The 19,671-nt window shown below is 38.3% G+C and overlaps 1 protein-coding gene across 1 annotated transcript in view; it reads right to left on the reverse strand.

Annotated features, from left to right (window-relative positions):
* Nucleotides 1–390: 390 nt before the first annotated feature.
* Nucleotides 391–19,671, reverse strand: part of LOC110831388 (midasin) — a 293,633-nt gene continuing 274,352 nt past the window's right edge. The window contains exons 61-74 of the mRNA XM_087347454.1: nt 18,756–18,897; nt 18,458–18,646; nt 16,783–16,950; nt 15,027–15,249; nt 12,023–12,160; nt 11,003–11,292; nt 10,395–10,635; nt 9,645–9,835; nt 7,905–8,303; nt 6,981–7,145; nt 4,951–5,085; nt 3,315–3,454; nt 2,469–2,718; nt 391–1,088 (exon numbers count right to left, since the gene is read on the reverse strand). Coding sequence (XP_087203580.1) covers nt 906–1,088; nt 2,469–2,718; nt 3,315–3,454; nt 4,951–5,085; nt 6,981–7,145; nt 7,905–8,303; nt 9,645–9,835; nt 10,395–10,635; nt 11,003–11,292; nt 12,023–12,160; nt 15,027–15,249; nt 16,783–16,950; nt 18,458–18,646; nt 18,756–18,897 — 2,854 coding nt within the window. The 3' untranslated portion in view covers nt 391–905. The remainder of the gene's footprint in view (nt 1,089–2,468; nt 2,719–3,314; nt 3,455–4,950; nt 5,086–6,980; nt 7,146–7,904; nt 8,304–9,644; nt 9,836–10,394; nt 10,636–11,002; nt 11,293–12,022; nt 12,161–15,026; nt 15,250–16,782; nt 16,951–18,457; nt 18,647–18,755; nt 18,898–19,671) is intronic.

A 19,671-nucleotide genomic window follows, 5' to 3' on the forward strand; every position in this document is an offset into this window, starting at 1 on the left:
TTACGTAATACCGTATTTATCCGAAATACAAGATGCAATTATTTTGTTTTTAGTTTTCAAATAATAAACCAAGATATGTGATGTTATAGGACTCAAGTGCTTTGTGTGGGAATAAACTGCATCATTTATATTGGCGTCGTGTAGAAATTCAGTTGGAGTAAGATTAGAATTATGCCAAAATAAAATTTCTCCGCCGTCGACTTGCACAAGTTTCTTACAATAAATGATTTCTTTGCAAGACAGGAAAAATCATAAAACTGTTACTATATTTTGGGATACCGATAATTATGAGACAACTTCAGCTGACGGAGACAGCGGCAGTGAAGCACGCCGCTTACCGCAAGTACAGTCTATTAAAGTTTCGCGCAAATGTAGTTTCATCAGCCGTCATACATGTTAATATGATTTATCAGTTTTGATCTTCAGTACATTTTCATTCGAGTAATAATACTTCTTATGTCTTATTTGAGGGCGTGCGGTATTTCGATATGCACGTAACTTGTTCGGTTCCTTTTAAGGCAACTCTAAACAAAAATTGCTTCTGAACAGGGGTCCAGGAATACTAAGGATTTTAATTAATTCCATTAATAATATGGAAGGGAAGATTGAACGAAAGATCAATATCCAGTTTTAAAATATAAACCTTTAAAAAAATTTCTATGTTATCTGTAAACAGAAGCATTACGGACAACGGCGAAAATAACTTATGTACAGGCAAAGTCGTTAGGAAAGAAAATTATATTGTAGACTAGCTTGAGCAGTAATATTTCTCACTTACGGAAACATAAATGAAATATTAAATATTCCAATACTGAATATACATATATATCAGAAAAATCATTAGAATAAGACAGAGTATGTATTAAAAACTTAAACTGAATAAATATTCAAATCAGTGTCTTGTTTTACTTATCCATATTTGTAATTAACTCAAACCACTGTCGTAACGCATCACTCAGAACGGTCGGAAGAGCGTTAATATCCCGGAGGATCAGATAGAATGGGAATGGAAAATTATCGAGATAGGATGAAAAGCCCACGCACTTGCTCCCGCTAAATATCGGTTGCTGAATATCCAGAACGGAATCCTGAAACACAAACACTTTAAGTTAGTGGTATTAACGAACTTAGATAACTTTCTCAACTAAGATTTCAAACTGAAAGACCGTAGCGCAGTGGTCCCCAACGCGGCGCCCGCCAAGGCTTTTTCTTTGGGTGCCCGCGTTGATACGGAAAGAGGTTATACTGAATAATGAAGGCCGTTCAACCACGAACATTACAAAATCAAAGCACTGATCTCGACTTACTGACGCCCATCTTGACGATTGCGAGCAGCAACATCATCCTACACTCCCAAATTTGAAAAACTGGCCGATGAAATGCAGTGCCAAACATCACACTAACTTCCCACTCGAGTAATAATAATTGTACTTATAAAACTACGTATTTTTGATTGCGTGGTTTCTCGTAACATTAAACGTCACGTTGTTTTGCGTATTATTTGGTGTCCATATCTTATTTGTCCAGAGAAAAGAAAATTTGGCTTCGTTAATTGGTTGGTGCCCGCCACGATCTCATAGACTCTCGAATGTGCCCGTAGGCACAAAAAGGTTGGGGACCACTGCTGTAGCGTGTCAACTTCAGTAAAAAATAAAGTAAATTTTAATACACTTTTCAAAGTAACAAGCAGCCAGTTCTCTTGATTTTACATATAAAAATATTAATACATATAAATTAAGTCAGTGTTATGAAATTTTAGACAAAGGAATTTACGTGTGGCTGCCGATTCCTACACGGTCTAAATAAGAAAAGTCTGTCTTACAAAAAACCTTCCATAAATTTTTAAAGGCGTACTCTAAACTTCAGCTTAACTTAGATTTTACTAGAATGTATAAAATTCAGAATTTTTTTTACCCTAAATGGTTCAAATACATAACACACAAATGCATCTCCTGACGTCTAACTAAACATATGACGCATCTCAACTGCGTCCACTGGATAAACCTAATCTCACTCCGTGGACCAGTGTTATCCAATGAGGCCAAGTGAGTACGTCGCTAAAGTTCAACCTGATGATGGAAGCAGAACTAGCTTCCTAAACATGTTTTATCTACTAACAGATTACGGTAAGGCACATTTATGTTACGCCAAATATAAATAGATTTGAAAATGTTAATAACCAACCACCTTCAACAATCCAAAGACCACAACCCAAATTTTTCACGGCTGTGGAAACCTGAAATCTGAACGTTTGGTTGGATTATTCACATTACGTAAATCAGATAAGTGATTCGTTTAACTTTTGAGAAAGATCAACGTAACATGTCACCATTCATATTTAGATAATTTTCAGAGAAGAAAACACTACTTTCAGGGCACATTTTAATTTTAATACCATACATCTGTTAGCGGCATCTGGAATCTCTATAAGAAGAACCGCTACAAGCAACATTTATCGGCGCCATTACCTTGCTTTCAGGGTTGTCCACAATGACAAAGACCATGAAGATGCCATTCTGCTTGGCCCTCCGGACTGCCTGCTTCACCCTGTCGGGCCCCTCGCTCACGACACGACCATCTGATACAATTACCAATAACTGAGCTCGCTCATTATTGCTCGATGATCGGCGATGGCTCGCTGTAAGCATTGTTGTTACAAAGTCTACAAGCTGTCCCACGCGGGTGTTGTTCTGATCAAACGAGAATTGTTGTAGCAATCTGAAAGGCATAATCTAAGTTGTAACTTATCTGTCAGAAATGTGAAAATATCTGACACTCATTTACGATTACAAATATACAACAGAAAAAAGACTACTGATACACAAAAAGTAAAAGTAAAGTTTGTCCCGCTATACGCCATGTAGGCGTTTGGGGTGAGCGGAGGTATAGCTCCTCTCTTCCTTGACCTCGGCACTAGATGGGGGTGAGTGGTCAGCATCACGCCCCGGCCGGCTTTACCCCCGGGAAAGGACCCCGGTACCCACCGTAGAGGAGGCTGGGTGGGCCCCAGAGCCGGTCTGGACGCAGAGGTCAGAAGAAAAATCCTTTGCCCCGGATTATAATCAAACCCCAGTCATTCAATCGAGACGCTACCCTAGCTCACAGTTACCACACGGACATCACACATGATTGTGTTGATTTCTGATCTTTAGTATTCGTTTCATTACAATAATATTTTTAAACACTATAATAATTTAGGCGGGAAAGTTATTTGGGGGAGTGTGGTACGAGGCAAAATGTTGTTAATGGGTGTAAATTTTTCGGAATATGATTTTGATTAAGAAGTAAGATTACCTGCACTTTTTTTAACTCACCTTGCACCATTTCTCTCTGTGAAAGGATGTCCCAGCTGATGCAACACTTTGGGCATCTCTCCAAAACTTATCACCGCTAATTCTCCAGCCTCTAATAAAGTCAATGCTCGACTTACAAGAGACAATGACTCAAATGCCAGCTAGTACAGAATAAAATAAGAATGATGTGGCATATTAGTACGAAAGCTGCAGCAAAAGATCCACTTAATAAATAAAATCTGAAGATTTGTGATGGTATATCATTACAACGACAAACTACCTGGATATTATCCACTGGCCTAATTTTAATTAAATTCCAGTCTCCAAAATGTAAACTTTTTAAAAAAAAATTGGAATAATAGATAATGTCCAAAAAGTGTGTCATTATTAACTGGCGTGCCTTTTATTTTCTTCTGTGTGTCAGTTATTAAATAACATATAAAAAAAACACAAATTTGCATACAGATCAAGGACAACAAGATTTAAATAACTCAAAATTTCATGTTTATATCTTTAATACTCTTATATATAAGCACACTGAAATGTTAAGCTAAGCATTTCTTAAAAAAGAGATTCCAAGAGTGGTTCAGCTATGAAAAATATAAGTCAAAGGGTTAAATTACCATGGAACATACTAAAGTTCATTCCTAAGAATCCAAATTTAAGTTACTGTGAAGATTTCTGTCTTCTGGGTTATTGCGCTGTGTAGTCTGGTCGATGTTAACCAACGTTTCAGAGGTCATACTGCCTCCGTCGCCCTGATGACGGAGGCAGTATGACCTCTGAAACGTTGGTTAACATCGACCAGACTACACAGCGCAATAACCCAGAAGACAGAAATCTTCATATTCACCGCTGTGAGAACCTCAAGTCTTACTTAAGTTACTGTATTGAAATGATATCAAGTATCAACATTGAAGCTTGGTTTATTTTTTATTTGTAGTGTTCTGTCTGACGACAGGTCCATATGAACAGGATCCTTCCATCCTTTTCTCGGACTGGGACCTGTTCATATACGTTCTTGGCAGATGATCCAGAAGTGGTTTGCCATTGCCTTCTTCTGTGTGTGAATGGAGTAATTGTTGGGATGCCACGGAGGAAAACTCCGTGTTGCCTAGACCACGGCCTTGCCCAACACAAGTTATAAATTCGGGCACCGCCGGGAATCGAACCCGAGACCCCAGGATTACAAGGCCAGCGTTCTAACCGCTAGACCACCTCATCTTATTATTATTTAGTGTTCTGTCTGACGACAGGTCCATATGAACAGGATCCTTCCATCCTTTTCGCGGACTGGGACCTGTTCATATACGTTCTTGGCAGATGATCCAGAAGTGGTTTGCCATTGCCTTCTTCTGTGTGTGAATGGAGTAATTGTTGGGATGCCACGGAGGAAAACTCCGTGTTGCCTAGACCACGGCCTTGCCCAACACAAGTTATAAATCTGAGCACCACCAGGAATTGAACCCAGGATTACAAGGCTAGTGTTCTGACCGCTAGAACACTGTGGCAGCTTGAAGCTTGGTAGAACATAATAATGATAAGTAAGGAAAAAATTAATATTTCAAATAGCAAAAATCAATGCAAGAAACTGACAGATTACAAATTATCGGCGCTAAATATCACTATTATGTGATATACTGTATTCGTCTATTACCTGTTTTGAACGATTGTCTGCCATACTGGAAGAATCATCAATGGCCAACACGATCTGATATTCCCGTTTAGATGGCTTTGTTCTTCTCAGCCAAATCTTATCTTTTCGAAATTGACTTGCTATGTATGGAATTACCTGGAATAAGGTAAAATATTAAGTTATAATTTCATGGATTTAAGTTATTTACCCATTTGGTAAAACAAAGATATGTCTCAATACAATAAATAAAGCTTTACCATATTTATCCAAACATAACCTGCATTTAATTTATTATCCACATTAAGCATCTTATAGAAGGGGCATGGGAGGGATTTTGGGTTTAGTATGACACGCTGTGCTCAAAACTTCTGTCTCCATTGTAAGCACAGTACGAGGAAAACGCTTATGTATGAAAGAAATGAGCATCGCTGCGCAGAATATTTCTCGACTGACGAGTACCTGCTTTGCCACGTTGCATAACCAAGTCATAACGAGCCAAGACAAAATCAATATGAAACAGCAAAGATGCCAAGTTACCAGATTCAGCAGCAGACTTCTGAACAAAATTGTGCCAGCACGTCAGTAACCGAGCAAAGCTAAAAGCTTGACAATCAAAACTTGGATTTTCTCACAGCAGGAAGTAAGGAATGACAGTGAATTGTCAACTGTTGTCAGACGACGTGAGACAAGTTCTTGCTAAATGTAACGTTCTCGGCCACACTGTTCATTCATCTGATAGAGACTTTCCCAGGCCAAAATTCTTCTTGGAAAATATTCCCATGCTCTTAACTAGCAGACCACCTATTAAAAGCAACTCACAGTAGCAGGTATTCAGTGATTTATATAGATTATTTCTCCGAGTTTAACTGTTGCTATAGGGTAAGTGCAATTTGTTGGAAATTTTCCTGGTAATTTTTTACAAGTATGTGCCACTGTACCCTACCACATATGAGCCAGGATAGCTCAGTCAGTATAGTGACTAGCTATGGGCTGGACGACTGGGGTTCGATCCCCGATGGGGGCAGAGGATTTTTCCTCTAGCCTCTGCGTCCAGACCGGCTCTGGGGCCCACCCAGCCTCCTCTACAATGGGTACCGGGGTCCTTTCCCGGGGCGTGATGTTGACCACTCACTCCCATCTAATGCTGAGGTCAAGGAAGAGAGGAGCTATACCTCCACTCACTCCAAGCGCCTACATGGCTCATAGTGGGACAGCTTTACTTTACCCTACCACAGTTATAAACTTCTTCCTACTTGTGCTCACCGACATGATGGGTTATGGCTGGGTTCAATGAACTCTGTTCATCGCTGTTATTGGAATTTGAACCTGTGCTCTTTATCTGATCACCTGTTATGACCACGAACTGATAATTTAAGAGAAGTAGAACAAACAGAGAATCACACCACAGCCAGAAATTCTGATGTTAAGTGAAAGTTGCATCCAAGTCTGGAGAAAGTACACGAGTCTTTTCTAACAAAGTAGCAGTCACTGGAGAGATTTCTGTGGGTAAAAGTGAAATTTCCAGAGGCAGAAGAAATGTTTTCTTAATATTTAAATAAGAGGAAGCAGTTTGGTTCTGTAGTGTCGAATGATATGCGACAGTAAAGCACAGCAGAATAACAAGGAAAAAATAAAATTTGGAAATTTGAATTGTTTCAATGCAAGCCAATGTTAAATGCAGATTTTTTTTTAAATGAAACAGTTTCCGTGTAATACGGCAAAGATTTATTGCAAAGGCTTCCTGTTTATGAAGAAAAACTGTCAGAATTTCAAAGTATCAGCACCATACTCTGCAACTTCGAAGCTGATAAGATCAATTACCATGGCAATGATAGAAGCAGTGAAATATACACTTAAATGTGTGTACGAAGTCACATCTTTTATTAATTTTTCATGTAACTGTAGTTTTATTAGTCATGTTCTGGAACAGAACTAGGCACATATCAACTATAATAATTTTATCTTAAAAATACTGTAAAAACTGGGGTATATGACTTATTCACAAAGTGCATGGTATTCGGATGAATACAGAAAAAATTCTTCTAAGTTACCTTCCTCATGTTGATTCTACGTCCTGTACGATAATCTCCACGAAGACGAGAGGCCTGGGTAGGTTCTAACACGAGCCTTAGTTGTTCGCTCAGGTCTCGAGCCAATCCTGAAGTTACAGCACTGAACAACTCCCACGCTTTCTCTGCTTCTTCATTCGGTGGAGGCTAAAATGAAAATGTTTTTAGCAAAAATTCTTCCATAGACTGATAAAAAATGTAATGTGCAATAATACACATATCTACTTAAAAATACTTCTAATTAAAGGGCATTTACAAATTTTTGTGTAAAGCTGACCAGCCCGAACTATTCTAACCTGCACAGAAATTGGCACGTGGCAGGATCACCCAAATATGGAGGAGTATTGGTGATGAGCTCAAAGATTAACAGTGATAAGAATGCCCACACAGACACACACATCCATGCTGTGGGCACAATTTGAAATTTGCAAAAAACAGCGTTAACAACAATTCCTCCGACCCCAACCAAAGATAATATTCAAGTATCATGATAACACAATACTTAAACAACTGAAATGCCATTAATAAAACTAATTTAATATTCCTGGTATATAATAATTTTATCAGTGAATCATCCTTCTTGATTAGCCACGGTGGTCTAGCGGTTAGAACGTTGGCCTTGTAATCCTGGGGTCTCGGGTTCGATTCCCGGCGGTGCCCGAATTTATAACTTGTGTTGGGCAAGGCCGTGGTCTAGGCAACACGGAGTTTTCCTCCGTGACATCCCAACAATTACTCCATTCACACACAGAAGAAGGCAATGGCAAACCACTTCTGGATCATCTGCCAAGAACGTATATGAACAGGTCCCAGTCCGAGAAAAGGATGGAAGGATCCTGTTCATATGGACCTGTCGCCAGTCGGAACACTAAATAATAATATAATAAATACATCCTTCTTACTAACCTGACTCCAAGTTGCTATCTGGCTTTCCAATTGAGACCTCAAAGTGTTGTAATCTTCTGGAGACATTAATTCATACTGAGAGGTATCAGCTGTAATATCACCAAACATGGTATGGAATGTAGTCTCACTGCCTCTTGCGGCACCAAGCGTTTCCACTTTGTCACCTTCAACCTCCACACTCATTTCTACGTCTCCACCGTCATCAACTTTCGCCCCAGACTTTTTCTCATCTTTACTTTCACTGTGCTTCTTATCACCTGGAATTTTCTCTGAACTCTTTGTAGGGATTTCCTCTTCATCTGAAACTAAGTCTTCTTGAAAGTCCATATTGTCATCTTCTTTAGCGTCTTCTCCATCTTCATCCTCCAAATTTGGAATTGATTGCTTCTCTGCTTGTTCCTATTAATGAAAAGTGGATAACTGCAATCAGTATTTACATCTGTGACATTTGTGGATATAGGTTATTAGAGCGTGTGTGGGCACGCTTTTGTGAGTGTAGAAGGTTATTCGGTGCTAATGTATCAACTGCAGAGGTGTAATGTAATCAAATGGTATTAATCATCAAGAATACGATCTCTGGCTAAGGTAAGCGCTGAATTAAAAATTCTTTATATGCAACCTGTATTTAAAGAAATATTTAAAACAATTTTTATTTACTGTGTCATTACTGACCTTAATCTTCAGGTGGAACACAGTTGCATTTTTTTTATGAATTAATGTTTCAGTAATCAGTGTTTAAATCACTTTCAAAGTAGACTTATTAACATGCAGGACTGATCTTACTTCCGGCGGTCCCACGTCGTAGATTTACAGCATGTAAAAGAACCTTACGAGCATGATACGAGATGTTTCATAAGCAAAATTCAGTGGCCATTTCTTACCCGAGTCTCCTGATTAACTGCTAGATGGCTCTGGCAGTCAAAATCAGGATTGCGTAGAAATTGTGCAGAGGCAGTGGGCTTGTCACTCACTACTCGAATGCATCTTACCAGACTAATAATGACAAGTTGCCTTGAGCAACTGTCTCGGAATGGGCCAATAGGCCCAGTCCCTGTAGTAGATGATGACGATGATAAGTTACTCAGCACAAGCATGGGCATGACTGTGACCTACTTTAAGGTAAAAGTTTCATATTTGTCCTAATGGTACAAAGGAAAGTGTGACCATATTGACCGTCACAAAATTACTTTTACTTGACTACAGTTTCTCCTGCAGAAGTAACAAACTTTCTTGCAGAAACATTCCATTTCATATACAGTTGTAAGATTTGTGGTTTTCACAGCGGAGAGTATGAAGATTTCTGTCTTCTGGGTCGTTGCGCTGTGTAGTCTGGTCGAGGTCATACTGCCTCTGTCATCAGGGCGATGACGGAGGCAGTATGACCTCTGAAACGTTGGTAAACATCGACCAGACTACACAGCGCAACAACCCAGAAGACAGAAATCTTCATACTCTGATGACGGAGGCAGTATGACCTCTGAAACGTTGGTTAACATCGACCAGACTACACGGTGCAACAACCCAGAAGACAGAAATCTTGAGACACTGATGATGGAGGTAGTATGACCTCTGAAACATTGGTAAACATCGACCAGACTACACAGCGCAACAACCCAGAAGACAGAAATCTTCATACTCTGATGACGGAGGCAGTATGACCTCTGAAACGTTGGTAAACATAGACCAGACTACACAGCGCAACAACCCAGAAGACAGAAATCTTCATAAACAGTTACTCACCTTGGTTGCAGCATCCAAAACCTCAGCATCAAATGTTTTTTTGGCTTCTTTGATATGCTGGTACATGTCAGCAGTCTCTCCTTGCTCAGCGTTTTCCTCCTTACATTTATCCCCATCTTGATCTTCTCTATCATCTTCCTCTTCAATGTTTATTGTTCTAAGTTTCTTCTTAACAGGCTCGGTAACCTCAGCTGTAAACATTTATTTTGAGATCTTAGGGAGGTAGGCTGTGACGATGGTACATGGATCGAGTTGGCTCAGGATCGTGGCCAATGATGGGCTTTTGTGTCGTTGGCGTTGAACCTGCAGGTTCTGCTACCAGTGAGTTAGTTAGTTAGTTACTTTTAGTTATGGCACATTTGATATTATTATAATTTTATGTTAGGAACATATACTCAAGTTATCTTACTTTGTGAAAGTTATATTAGGCTATAATTTTTATTCTATTTTCTTCTGTGATTTTCAATTTAAAAGAATTTGTCGATTTACACAAGAATGCCTTGGCAATCTTCCCGTAAAAGCCAGTTCATTCTTCCGAGTGGCAATTTGTTCTGCCCAAATCAAATTTCCGTACGTGAAGCACATTTGGGCATTTTACGAAGGATGTTAGAAAAAAAGTGTATGAGGTATTTGAATAAACACAGTAATTCAGTAGGTTTCCCTTTGCTTCTACACACTTACAAGAAAATTATGAGATGAATAAAGAGGTCATGCATAGGTTGCAAGGCGCAGGTACCGAATTAAACTCACCCAGGCTTCTGTTATCGTCACTTTCTCGTAAACGCTGTCTTCTCTTCACGTTCTCATCCTTTTGGCTGTTACCAGTCTGAACATTATCCTTGGGTGTTGCCATATCTCCATAGTGTCCTGTATCTGTCTTCTCAGACTGTGCTTGCCCTACGCCTTGCTTTTCGTCGTTTTCTTCTGCGTTATCATCTTCAGGATGTTGTTGGCCCATCTCACTTTTATCTTTCTTTATATCAGAGACAACCTGCATAATGCAATTTACATGTTAACTTACTTAAGAATCAATTAAAAATTGTAAGCATTCATAAATATCTTATGCCAAATTATTCTTCCAGTTTTGTTTGTTTGTTATGGACAAATATTACCATGAAGAGCATTAAAGTCAACATTTCTTACACCTTTCATGTAACACTGGTGTTATACAGAAATTCTGATATGTCTGACAGTCTTTAATTATAATAATACATCATATTTTATAATATATGGCCAAAAAATAAAAATTATCGCTGTTTTGACATCTTATTTTGGAATAGATACAGTGACCTCATATTATTTCATACAACTTGGAAAGCTTGTTAAGATCACTGTGAGGTCTAAGGGACTTTACTGACCTGATCTTTTGATCCACACATCCAGTCCATTTCTGCTGCAGCTTCCGCAGGAATATCAGCTGGGTGGTCCTCAGATGATTTTGCTGTTTCTTCTTCAACTTCTTTCTCGGGTTCAATTTTCGGCTCATCCCCTGCCTTTTCTTCATCCTTACTGCCTCCCCCTTCAATCTCATCTTGCTCTGGTTCTTTTTCTCTGCTTTCTTCCATTTCTTCATTGATAGTATTTATCTGCTCACTTTCTTCAGATAACTCTTTTTCTTCATTTTCTTGTTCCTCCGATTCCTTTTGTTCTGAAATAGTAGAACAGCAGAAGTAATCAATAAAACATTTTTCTTTCTACACATTATTTCCATATTATTTCTCTGAAGGGGAGCGTTCAGAAATAATATTGACAAAATGTACAATGTGCCATACCACAAGCAAGCACAATTCATATGCATTTCAATATATGCTGGGCATCGGTTCAGGAACAACACATTACATGACGACAGGTCCATATAAACAGGATCCTTCCATCCTTTTCTCGGACTGGGACCTGTTCATATACGTTCTTGGCAGATGATCCAGAAGTGGTTTGCCATTGCCTTCTTCTGTGTGTGAATGGAGTAATTGTTGGGATGCCACGGAGGAAAACTCCGTGTTGCCTAGACCACGGCCTTGCCCAACACAAGTTATAAATTCGGGCACCGCCGGGAATCGAACCCGAGACCCCAGGACTACAAGGCCAGCGTTCTAACCGCTAGACCACCGTGGCTCCTAAAGTTATAGTACATAGTATTTATTCAGTCTGGATTAAAATTATATTGGATGCGATACTTAGCAAGAATCACAATACAAATATGCATCCACACAGACATGTAGAGTGGCAGAAGGAGACAGTATTAATAAAAGACACCTAAAATAAACAATCACACTTTTTTTTTACTAATAGGTCATCACTGGTGAGAGAATTCCACACATCAATGACAATAACATCACACAGAAAAGTTATTCTGTGTTACTGCCGCAAGTGGCACTCACCTTTCATTTTGTCAATATCAAAGGGATTTTCCTCTTCTCCGTCCTCATTTCCTCCTTCCTTCTTTTCATCATCATCATCAAGCTGTAGATCTTCAGGAAGGTCGAGTGGTTCAGGTTCAGGCAGTGGCTCATGCTTGCCTATTGTACGTAATAACTCATATCAACCGTGGCAAAAGACACACTCGGTAAGATTTTCCATGAACCTAGGTTTTCAGATATTTCTACAAGAAAACTTTTCATTCCTCATTGCAAAATATTCTTCAGTACACGTGTGTAAAGTCACCGTTGTATCAAAATACTGACACTACTGTAAACGCTTCTGATTTTCAAACAGATAAGGCAGGATAAGACAGCTCATGTTGCGTTGTGTTGGCACGACAGACAACCTTGTGACATGTAACTCTAATTTACCTTTCTTTAAAGTCTAAAGCTGGATGTAAAGTAATTTGCTTTCTTAAATTCAAAAATATATCTTGAATAGCTCTGTACGAAGATAATGTGTATTGGATTTCAAGTGAAAGGGTTAAATTTGAATGTTTGATAAATATGGAATCTGTGTTCCCCATCGCACATGAAGAATTATCAGATTCGAATACTGGAGTTACTCTATCAGATCAAAGTTAAGAATCCATGAGTAAATTTAAGTTCTCTCTCCCAACCATTAAAGTGTGAAGTATAATAAATAACACGCTACTCGTATTTTCTTAATTATTATGGTCTTTGATAGAAATGTTAAATAAAAATTATCATTTTGTATCTTATATGCGTCTTGTTTGTGTTTGATTAAATATATTTATTTTGTGCAGTCTATACACAAACGTTTGAAGTTTATTGGTGTTGTAAAAATTATATAATATTAAAACATTTTGTTGTGTAAAATATTATATTAGCGCTCTTAATCGTAAATACGATTTTACATTATATTTTTTAGCGCTTTTATTAAAACGACATGTTTCGACGGGTAATACCGTCGTCTTCAGGTTTTTATCAATTTAAAATATTTTAAAAACTATTAGATATTTGATGCAATATATTATAATGATCCGTAGTTCTGTTTGTAGCTTTCCATTTTCATGGTAAGTTGCTTATTGTAGTCAGACGTTATATTTATCAAGAGATGTTGTGTAGAGTAACGTGCGTCTGACGTTTGTCAAACGTTTGTGTATAGACTGTACAAAATAAATATATTTAAAAATTATCATGTTGAAATTCCTAAAACAAGTTAACATTTTTATCGGATGCCTACATCCAGTTTACATGCTACAGCAGAGTCCTAATAATCCAACCTAAATGAGACCGAAGAACGGTCGGATAACTGTAAATGCTGAATAATACACAAGACTAACAGAAAAAAGTATAAATATCAACTGAATTTATAACATCATTAAATTATGAAGAAAACACAATATGGCATCAAATTAAAAATACTTCACAAACAAAAGTTGTAATTAACGTAATATAAATTTGTAAATGACAGTTCATTTTTGAAGAAATTAGTAGCATGTATTTGCTTCTGAGCCTCCTTCCTTTTCTTTATAGGAAGGTCACGCCAGCACCTGAACAGCAGAATGTCTGTAGCAACTAAGCAAATAAAATGTAAAATGTGCATGGTCTGGGAGTGTGATTCATTCCAAAATATGCTGACCGAAATGGAAGGTCGAATAATTGGCACCCTACCGTATTTGAATGGTGGAAGTCCATTATAATGAGAATTCATAAAGTAAAGTAAAGTAAAGTTTGTCCCACTATACGCCATGTAGGCGTTTGGGGTGAGTGGAGGTATAGCTCCTCTCTTCCTTGACCCCGGCACTAGATGGGGGTGAGTGGTCGGCATCACGCCCCGGCCGGTTTTACCCCTGGGAAAGGACCCCGGTACCCATTGTAGAGGAGGCTGGGTGGGCCCCAGAGCCGGTCTGGACGCAGAGGCTAGAGGAAAAATCCTCTGCCCCCATCGGGGATCGAACCCCGGTCGTCCAGCCCGTAGCTAGTCACCATACTGACTGAGCTATCCCGGCTCATCATGAGAATTCATAACAGCATGAAAAGTTTACGGTACAAAAAGTATTAATTTTTGTCAGTTTAGAACCTGGGAGTAAACAGATTTCTCAAAAAAATCAAACAGTGAATATATTATCTCATTGTAACCATTAAAAGTGTGGGATTTATAAGGGAATTAAGAGATATTTTGTGATATTTAAAATATGTCTGAATCACATGGTCAGATTTTAACTTGACACACAGAAGAAGAAAAGAATCATGCAAGTTTAATGATAGTAAATATTCACTCTGAACACAATAGTGAGAATCAATTTCTGTATGTTCACAAGCATTGAACAAAATCATGGTGCTATGTAGTCTTGTGCTCAGCTGTATTTAGAATGAACTGGAGAATTTCCAGTGCTGACTGGTACACCATCTGGAAACCTTGAGACAAAAAGCAGCTACACGCTTTGCAAAATACCTCATTTCATGACTAAATATCCACATATTAGGAGAAGCTACTAATATTCTAATGAGAAAAAAACTCTGAATAAAAACTGTCAAATGATCCTTCCAAGGAACATGAAAGTCTGGCTCATTTACACTGTCATATGACAGAGTAGTGGGGAAAGCACATGTATGTGATATGACCACATTCACTGCACAATAAATTAAGGTTTCGGTCATTTATGAATAAATTCATGATTCTCAGAAGCCCTCCCAGGCATGGAAATTGGCCTGCTGGCTGGCTATCCTGAGACGACCCTTCCACTTATGGTTCGATGGATGCAAAATATTTTATCTTTTACCAAGTCCGTGCTGAGATTAAATTTCTGGCTCGACCTCAGGGATTCTGGACATTTTACTAAAAGATTCCAGGTCTTGAAAACAGCCCCTTTTAGTGCTTATATACCAATTCATATTTTGTATAACTAACTAACTAACTAACTCCCTGGTAGCAGAACCTGCAGGTTCGACACCAACAACACCAAAGACTGCATAAGTATCTTATAAAAGAACTGACCATGATATGGATCTATCTGATCATCATTTTCATCTGGATCATCCATTTCATTGATTTCTTTCCTCTTTAATTCCTGTTTCCCACTTTCCTCTCCATCACTCTCCTCTCCAGGTTTATTATTTTCATCATTTGCTCCAAGTTCTCGATCTCCAATTTTTTCTCCGGTTCCCCTTTCGGCTTCATTATTTTCTTCTACCTCATCCTCGGAATCACTGCCCCAAATCTATAAATAAAACAAAACAGTGCATGGTATATATTTCACACATAGAAAGAAAGCATTTGAGGTTAATTACTCAATGCTGTCAATATCAACAATATTCTGGCGAGGGGGAAGATACTGGCATGACATAAGAACAAACATAAACTTTGTGACATGACTGGCTGCATTTCCAATACGAGCACATACTTGGGAAGACACGCAAAATGTAGCGCAGATGATGAAGACAGTGACAAGGCTCATAAGGAGAATGGAAGGGGTAAACCATAAACTTTGCACGGAGAATTTTCCTCCTCTCTGGATTGAAATGACGACCTACACACAAGAGCTATCACCTATCGTGGAACTGTCAGACAGAATCATAAAGAAACGTCATGGAAAAATAAGGTGACATACATGCTAGGGTAAAAAATGTCTTGACAGAAATATTTTCAAATAGTAAGAGAGACGTGAGCATAACGACAAATGTGTGGATGGTACTACTTTTTGTGGATTACACTAATATTATTATTTCCCATCCAGAAATTTACTACTTCCAAATTTACATGAACAATGTCTTTGCTAGCTTGAAAAAATGGATTAAAGCCAATAAACTGACATTAAGTAAGACTTGAGGTTCTCACAGCGATTCATTGCCCTGATGACGGAGGCAGTATGACCTCTGAAACGTTGGTTAACATCGACCAGACTACACAGCGCAACAACCCAGAAGACAGAAATCTTCATACTCTGATGATGGAGGCAGTATGACCTCTGAAACGTTGGTTAACATCGACCAGACTACACAGCGCAATAACCCAGAAGACAGAAATCTTCATACTCTGATGACGGAGGCAGTATGACCTCTGAAACGTTGGTTAACATCGACCAGACTACACAGCGCAACAACCCAGAAGACAGAAATCTTCATACTCTGATGATGGAGGCAGTATGACCTCTGAAACGTTGGTTAACATCGACCAGACTACACAGCGCAATAACCCAGAAGACAGAAATCTTCATACTCTGATGACGGAGGCAGTATGACCTCTGAAACGTTGGTTAACATCGACCAGACTACACAGCGCAATAACCCAGAAGACGGATATCTTCAACTGACATTAAATTTTGACAAAACAAATTTCATACTCATCTTCATACTCACCGCTGTGAGAACCTCAAGTCTTACAAATTTCATGAAAACTTAAATACCCTGTTCCAGGGTCATAAAGGTTATGAACCATTATGACAAATGACAAACAAGAATCTTATTAGTATATTCTAATGATCCATGCATGACAATGATATATCTAAAGATATGTTTAATGATAAACAGATATCTCAATATTCATAACTTTATTAAGCGTAATGGAATCTGCGATTAATATTTTATTTAAGTTCAAATCATTAAATTATAGCACTTATTTTTTCAGATAAAACCTTTGTTATCAAAAACTACCAATATTCAACACCATAAAATATTACCAAAGAAAAACCTACAAAAACAGAATGAAATAAAAAAAGTTGGCATTATTTACAACCTTGCCCAGAAACTGATACCTGCTGATCCAATCTGTCTGCTCCAGCATCTGTTTCTCCCATTTCCTTATCTGGTTCCTCTTCATTATCTTTATCAGAGTCAGACTCATCCTCTTCGTCTGCTTTCTTTTCCAAATCTTGCACCTTACCATCAAAGTCTTGTGACATTTCAATTCCATTTTCTTCCTCCTATATCATAACGAAAGAATTTTTGTTGCAATGTACGGTAAACACATTTTACACTCTTGTTGAAAGCATTTTTATTTAGAAACGGATATCTAAATCACACTGACATATAATTTAATCTTACAAAGTGAACTACATGCCACTAATGTAATCAAGAAGAGGCTTAAAAATTAAATTCCAAATTAGTATAATTTTAAGAATTTTCAGACTACGTCATGACCCCGGAGAATGAAGTACACAGCAACATCAAACAAAATAATTGCTAAAAGCAAAATGTGACTACATATTATTGTTTTTATTATGGTCATAAAACAGAGTGACTTCACAACTATGGCTGGACTAGGAGCCTTGCCCCCTGGTCACTTCACTTGCCAAGGGGTTTTCTACCTCTCCCTCCACACTTCTTCCCCTCATTTGAGGAATTCTGGGATAAAAAAAATTAGTGAAATGAACAGCAGTTAAACATATTTCACCATTCTTCAGCTTTGCAAATGCACCACTTCAAATTACAGCCACTAATAAAAGACGTTTCATAGGATACATCGTCTTCAGCACATCCTCAATTTATCTCCATCAATGAGTAGTTTTCCATTATTCTATCAAAGTTTCTTTCATATTAGCTACAAGTTGAGAAATCCACATGTTTCAATGAAGTTTTATTGGCTTTTGGTGTGCCATAATTCTAAAAAAGCCTCATGATTTTGTTCTTTGTACCACTGCCAATAATTGCAATGTATTTTTTATTTATCTACTTTTTTATAATTAACACTTAACACAATCCTACATATAGTATAATTACATTATTATTATTATATTGGCAGTGCCGCAAACTGGCAGAATGATGTACTTCTACTACTACTACAATTGCAGGCAGTCACCAAACGCTTAGTGTCCAATATAAACAATTTTACTCCCACAACATGCTGCCTGTATTAGACAAAAGTGTTTGTGTGATGGTTAAAACAAATAACTTCACATACACAATATTAGGATGCAGCAGTGTAAATTTCTTCATCTGACTTCATGAAGACCTCCTTCAATTTAGAACATTTTGATTAGTATATCCTATATCCCGGCGGTGCCCGAATTTATAACTTGTGTTGGGCAAGGCCGTGGTCTAGGCAACACGGAGTTTTCCTCCGTGGCATCCCAACAATTACTCCATTCACACACAGAAGAAGGCAATGGCAAACCACTTCTGGATCATCTGCCAAGAACGTATATGAACAGGTCCCAGTCCGAGAAAAGGATGGAAGGATCCTGTTCATATGGACCTGTCCTCAGACAGAACACTAAATAAATAAAATAAATAAATATCCTTTGTAATTAACCCTTATTGTCCACGAAGTCCAGCTTACACATAATTGAGTTCGATGTACGTCACACCACCACTGCCAAACTGTTAACTCGAGAGCTAAAGTCTGGCTAGCAGCTTTAGAGTGTGGGTATTTGTAACACTGACTCCTGCACAATAAAGGTTAATGGCAGGATTCAATATCTTTAAACATGCCTTGCAGTCCTTATCATCTTCTTCTTTTTCTTCTCCTTTTGGTCTGGCATCTTCCAATTGCTCTTCACTGTCTATTTGTTCAGAGATATCCTTTTCCCCTACTCCTTCTCCCAGTCCCAATCCACCAGCAGGATTGTCCTTCTGAGATCCTTCTTCATTTGCGGCAAGTTCAGAAGGAATACAAAATCCCTAAAAGATTAATTTTAACATCCATATTAATATTGGTGAGATAACGAAACTGAAGTCTATATGAAGTCTGGAGATAACAAGCGACACTGTCACATCTCAAGGCATTTACCTTTTGTACTAGCTCAAGGAAGATGGCCAGTAGTACCGAGAGCAGTTTGCAGCAAACTCGATACGAAGCCACCTGCTGCGTCACAAAGAACTGGTAGAAGAGCACTAGCTGGTCCAGGCACGGCAGACAGAGCAGGAGCAACCTTGTAAGTAAATTTCAGGACTATGAAACCAAGTGCAACTGATGACATGTGATCACCAACAGTTCCAGGGGGCTACAATATAAATTTGGATCCGAGAGCTGAATAAAATAACTACATAATCTTTATATAGAAATTCGAAATGTTATTTTGATGAAAAATCTCAATGTTCATAGAAACTGAAGATTCAGTACTGTGTTCACAAGAGCCCACCACTGGTCTGTATTACTTAACGCAATGTAACAAATACAGAGCTGGATATCTTGCACTATTTCACTGGCTGTCTTTATAATGACGAATCCTGGTTCAATGAGCAGTGTTCAGTTGCCATATGTGAAGAAATATTAATTTATTTTTAAAGAATGAGACGGAGGGCATTTATCATTCTGTGTAACTTAAACATGTGATAGCAAAAACAAAAGGGTAAGAACCACTGGCGTAAGCAGTAACTTTATGTGGGTACCACTGATTTAATATAAGAAATTTTTAATAATGTAATTTCTCAATAAACAAATGTGCACAGATACACAAAAATAAAACTCAGAAGAAATGCAGCACTTGTACAAGCTTAAAGAAGAGATAATACGAGGTGCGATCGGAAAGTTTCAAGACTGTGTCAATAGCGGGCGAACCGGATGTAGTACGAGCTTCTGTCTTTAGGGGGTGCGGCCTACATTCATAGTGAATCAGTGTGCCAGCCGGCATCATCGAATTAGCATTTGTCTCTTAGTTACGGGCGTTTTGGTAGTGCATTACACCGACCCTCCTGCGATTTCG

This window comes from Zootermopsis nevadensis, unplaced genomic scaffold (genome assembly GCF_977971745.1).
Source record: "Zootermopsis nevadensis isolate Lab colony 2312 unplaced genomic scaffold, Znev_1.0 Znev_ptg000011l, whole genome shotgun sequence".
Classification (NCBI taxonomy): Eukaryota; Metazoa; Arthropoda; class Insecta; order Blattodea; family Termopsidae; genus Zootermopsis; species Zootermopsis nevadensis.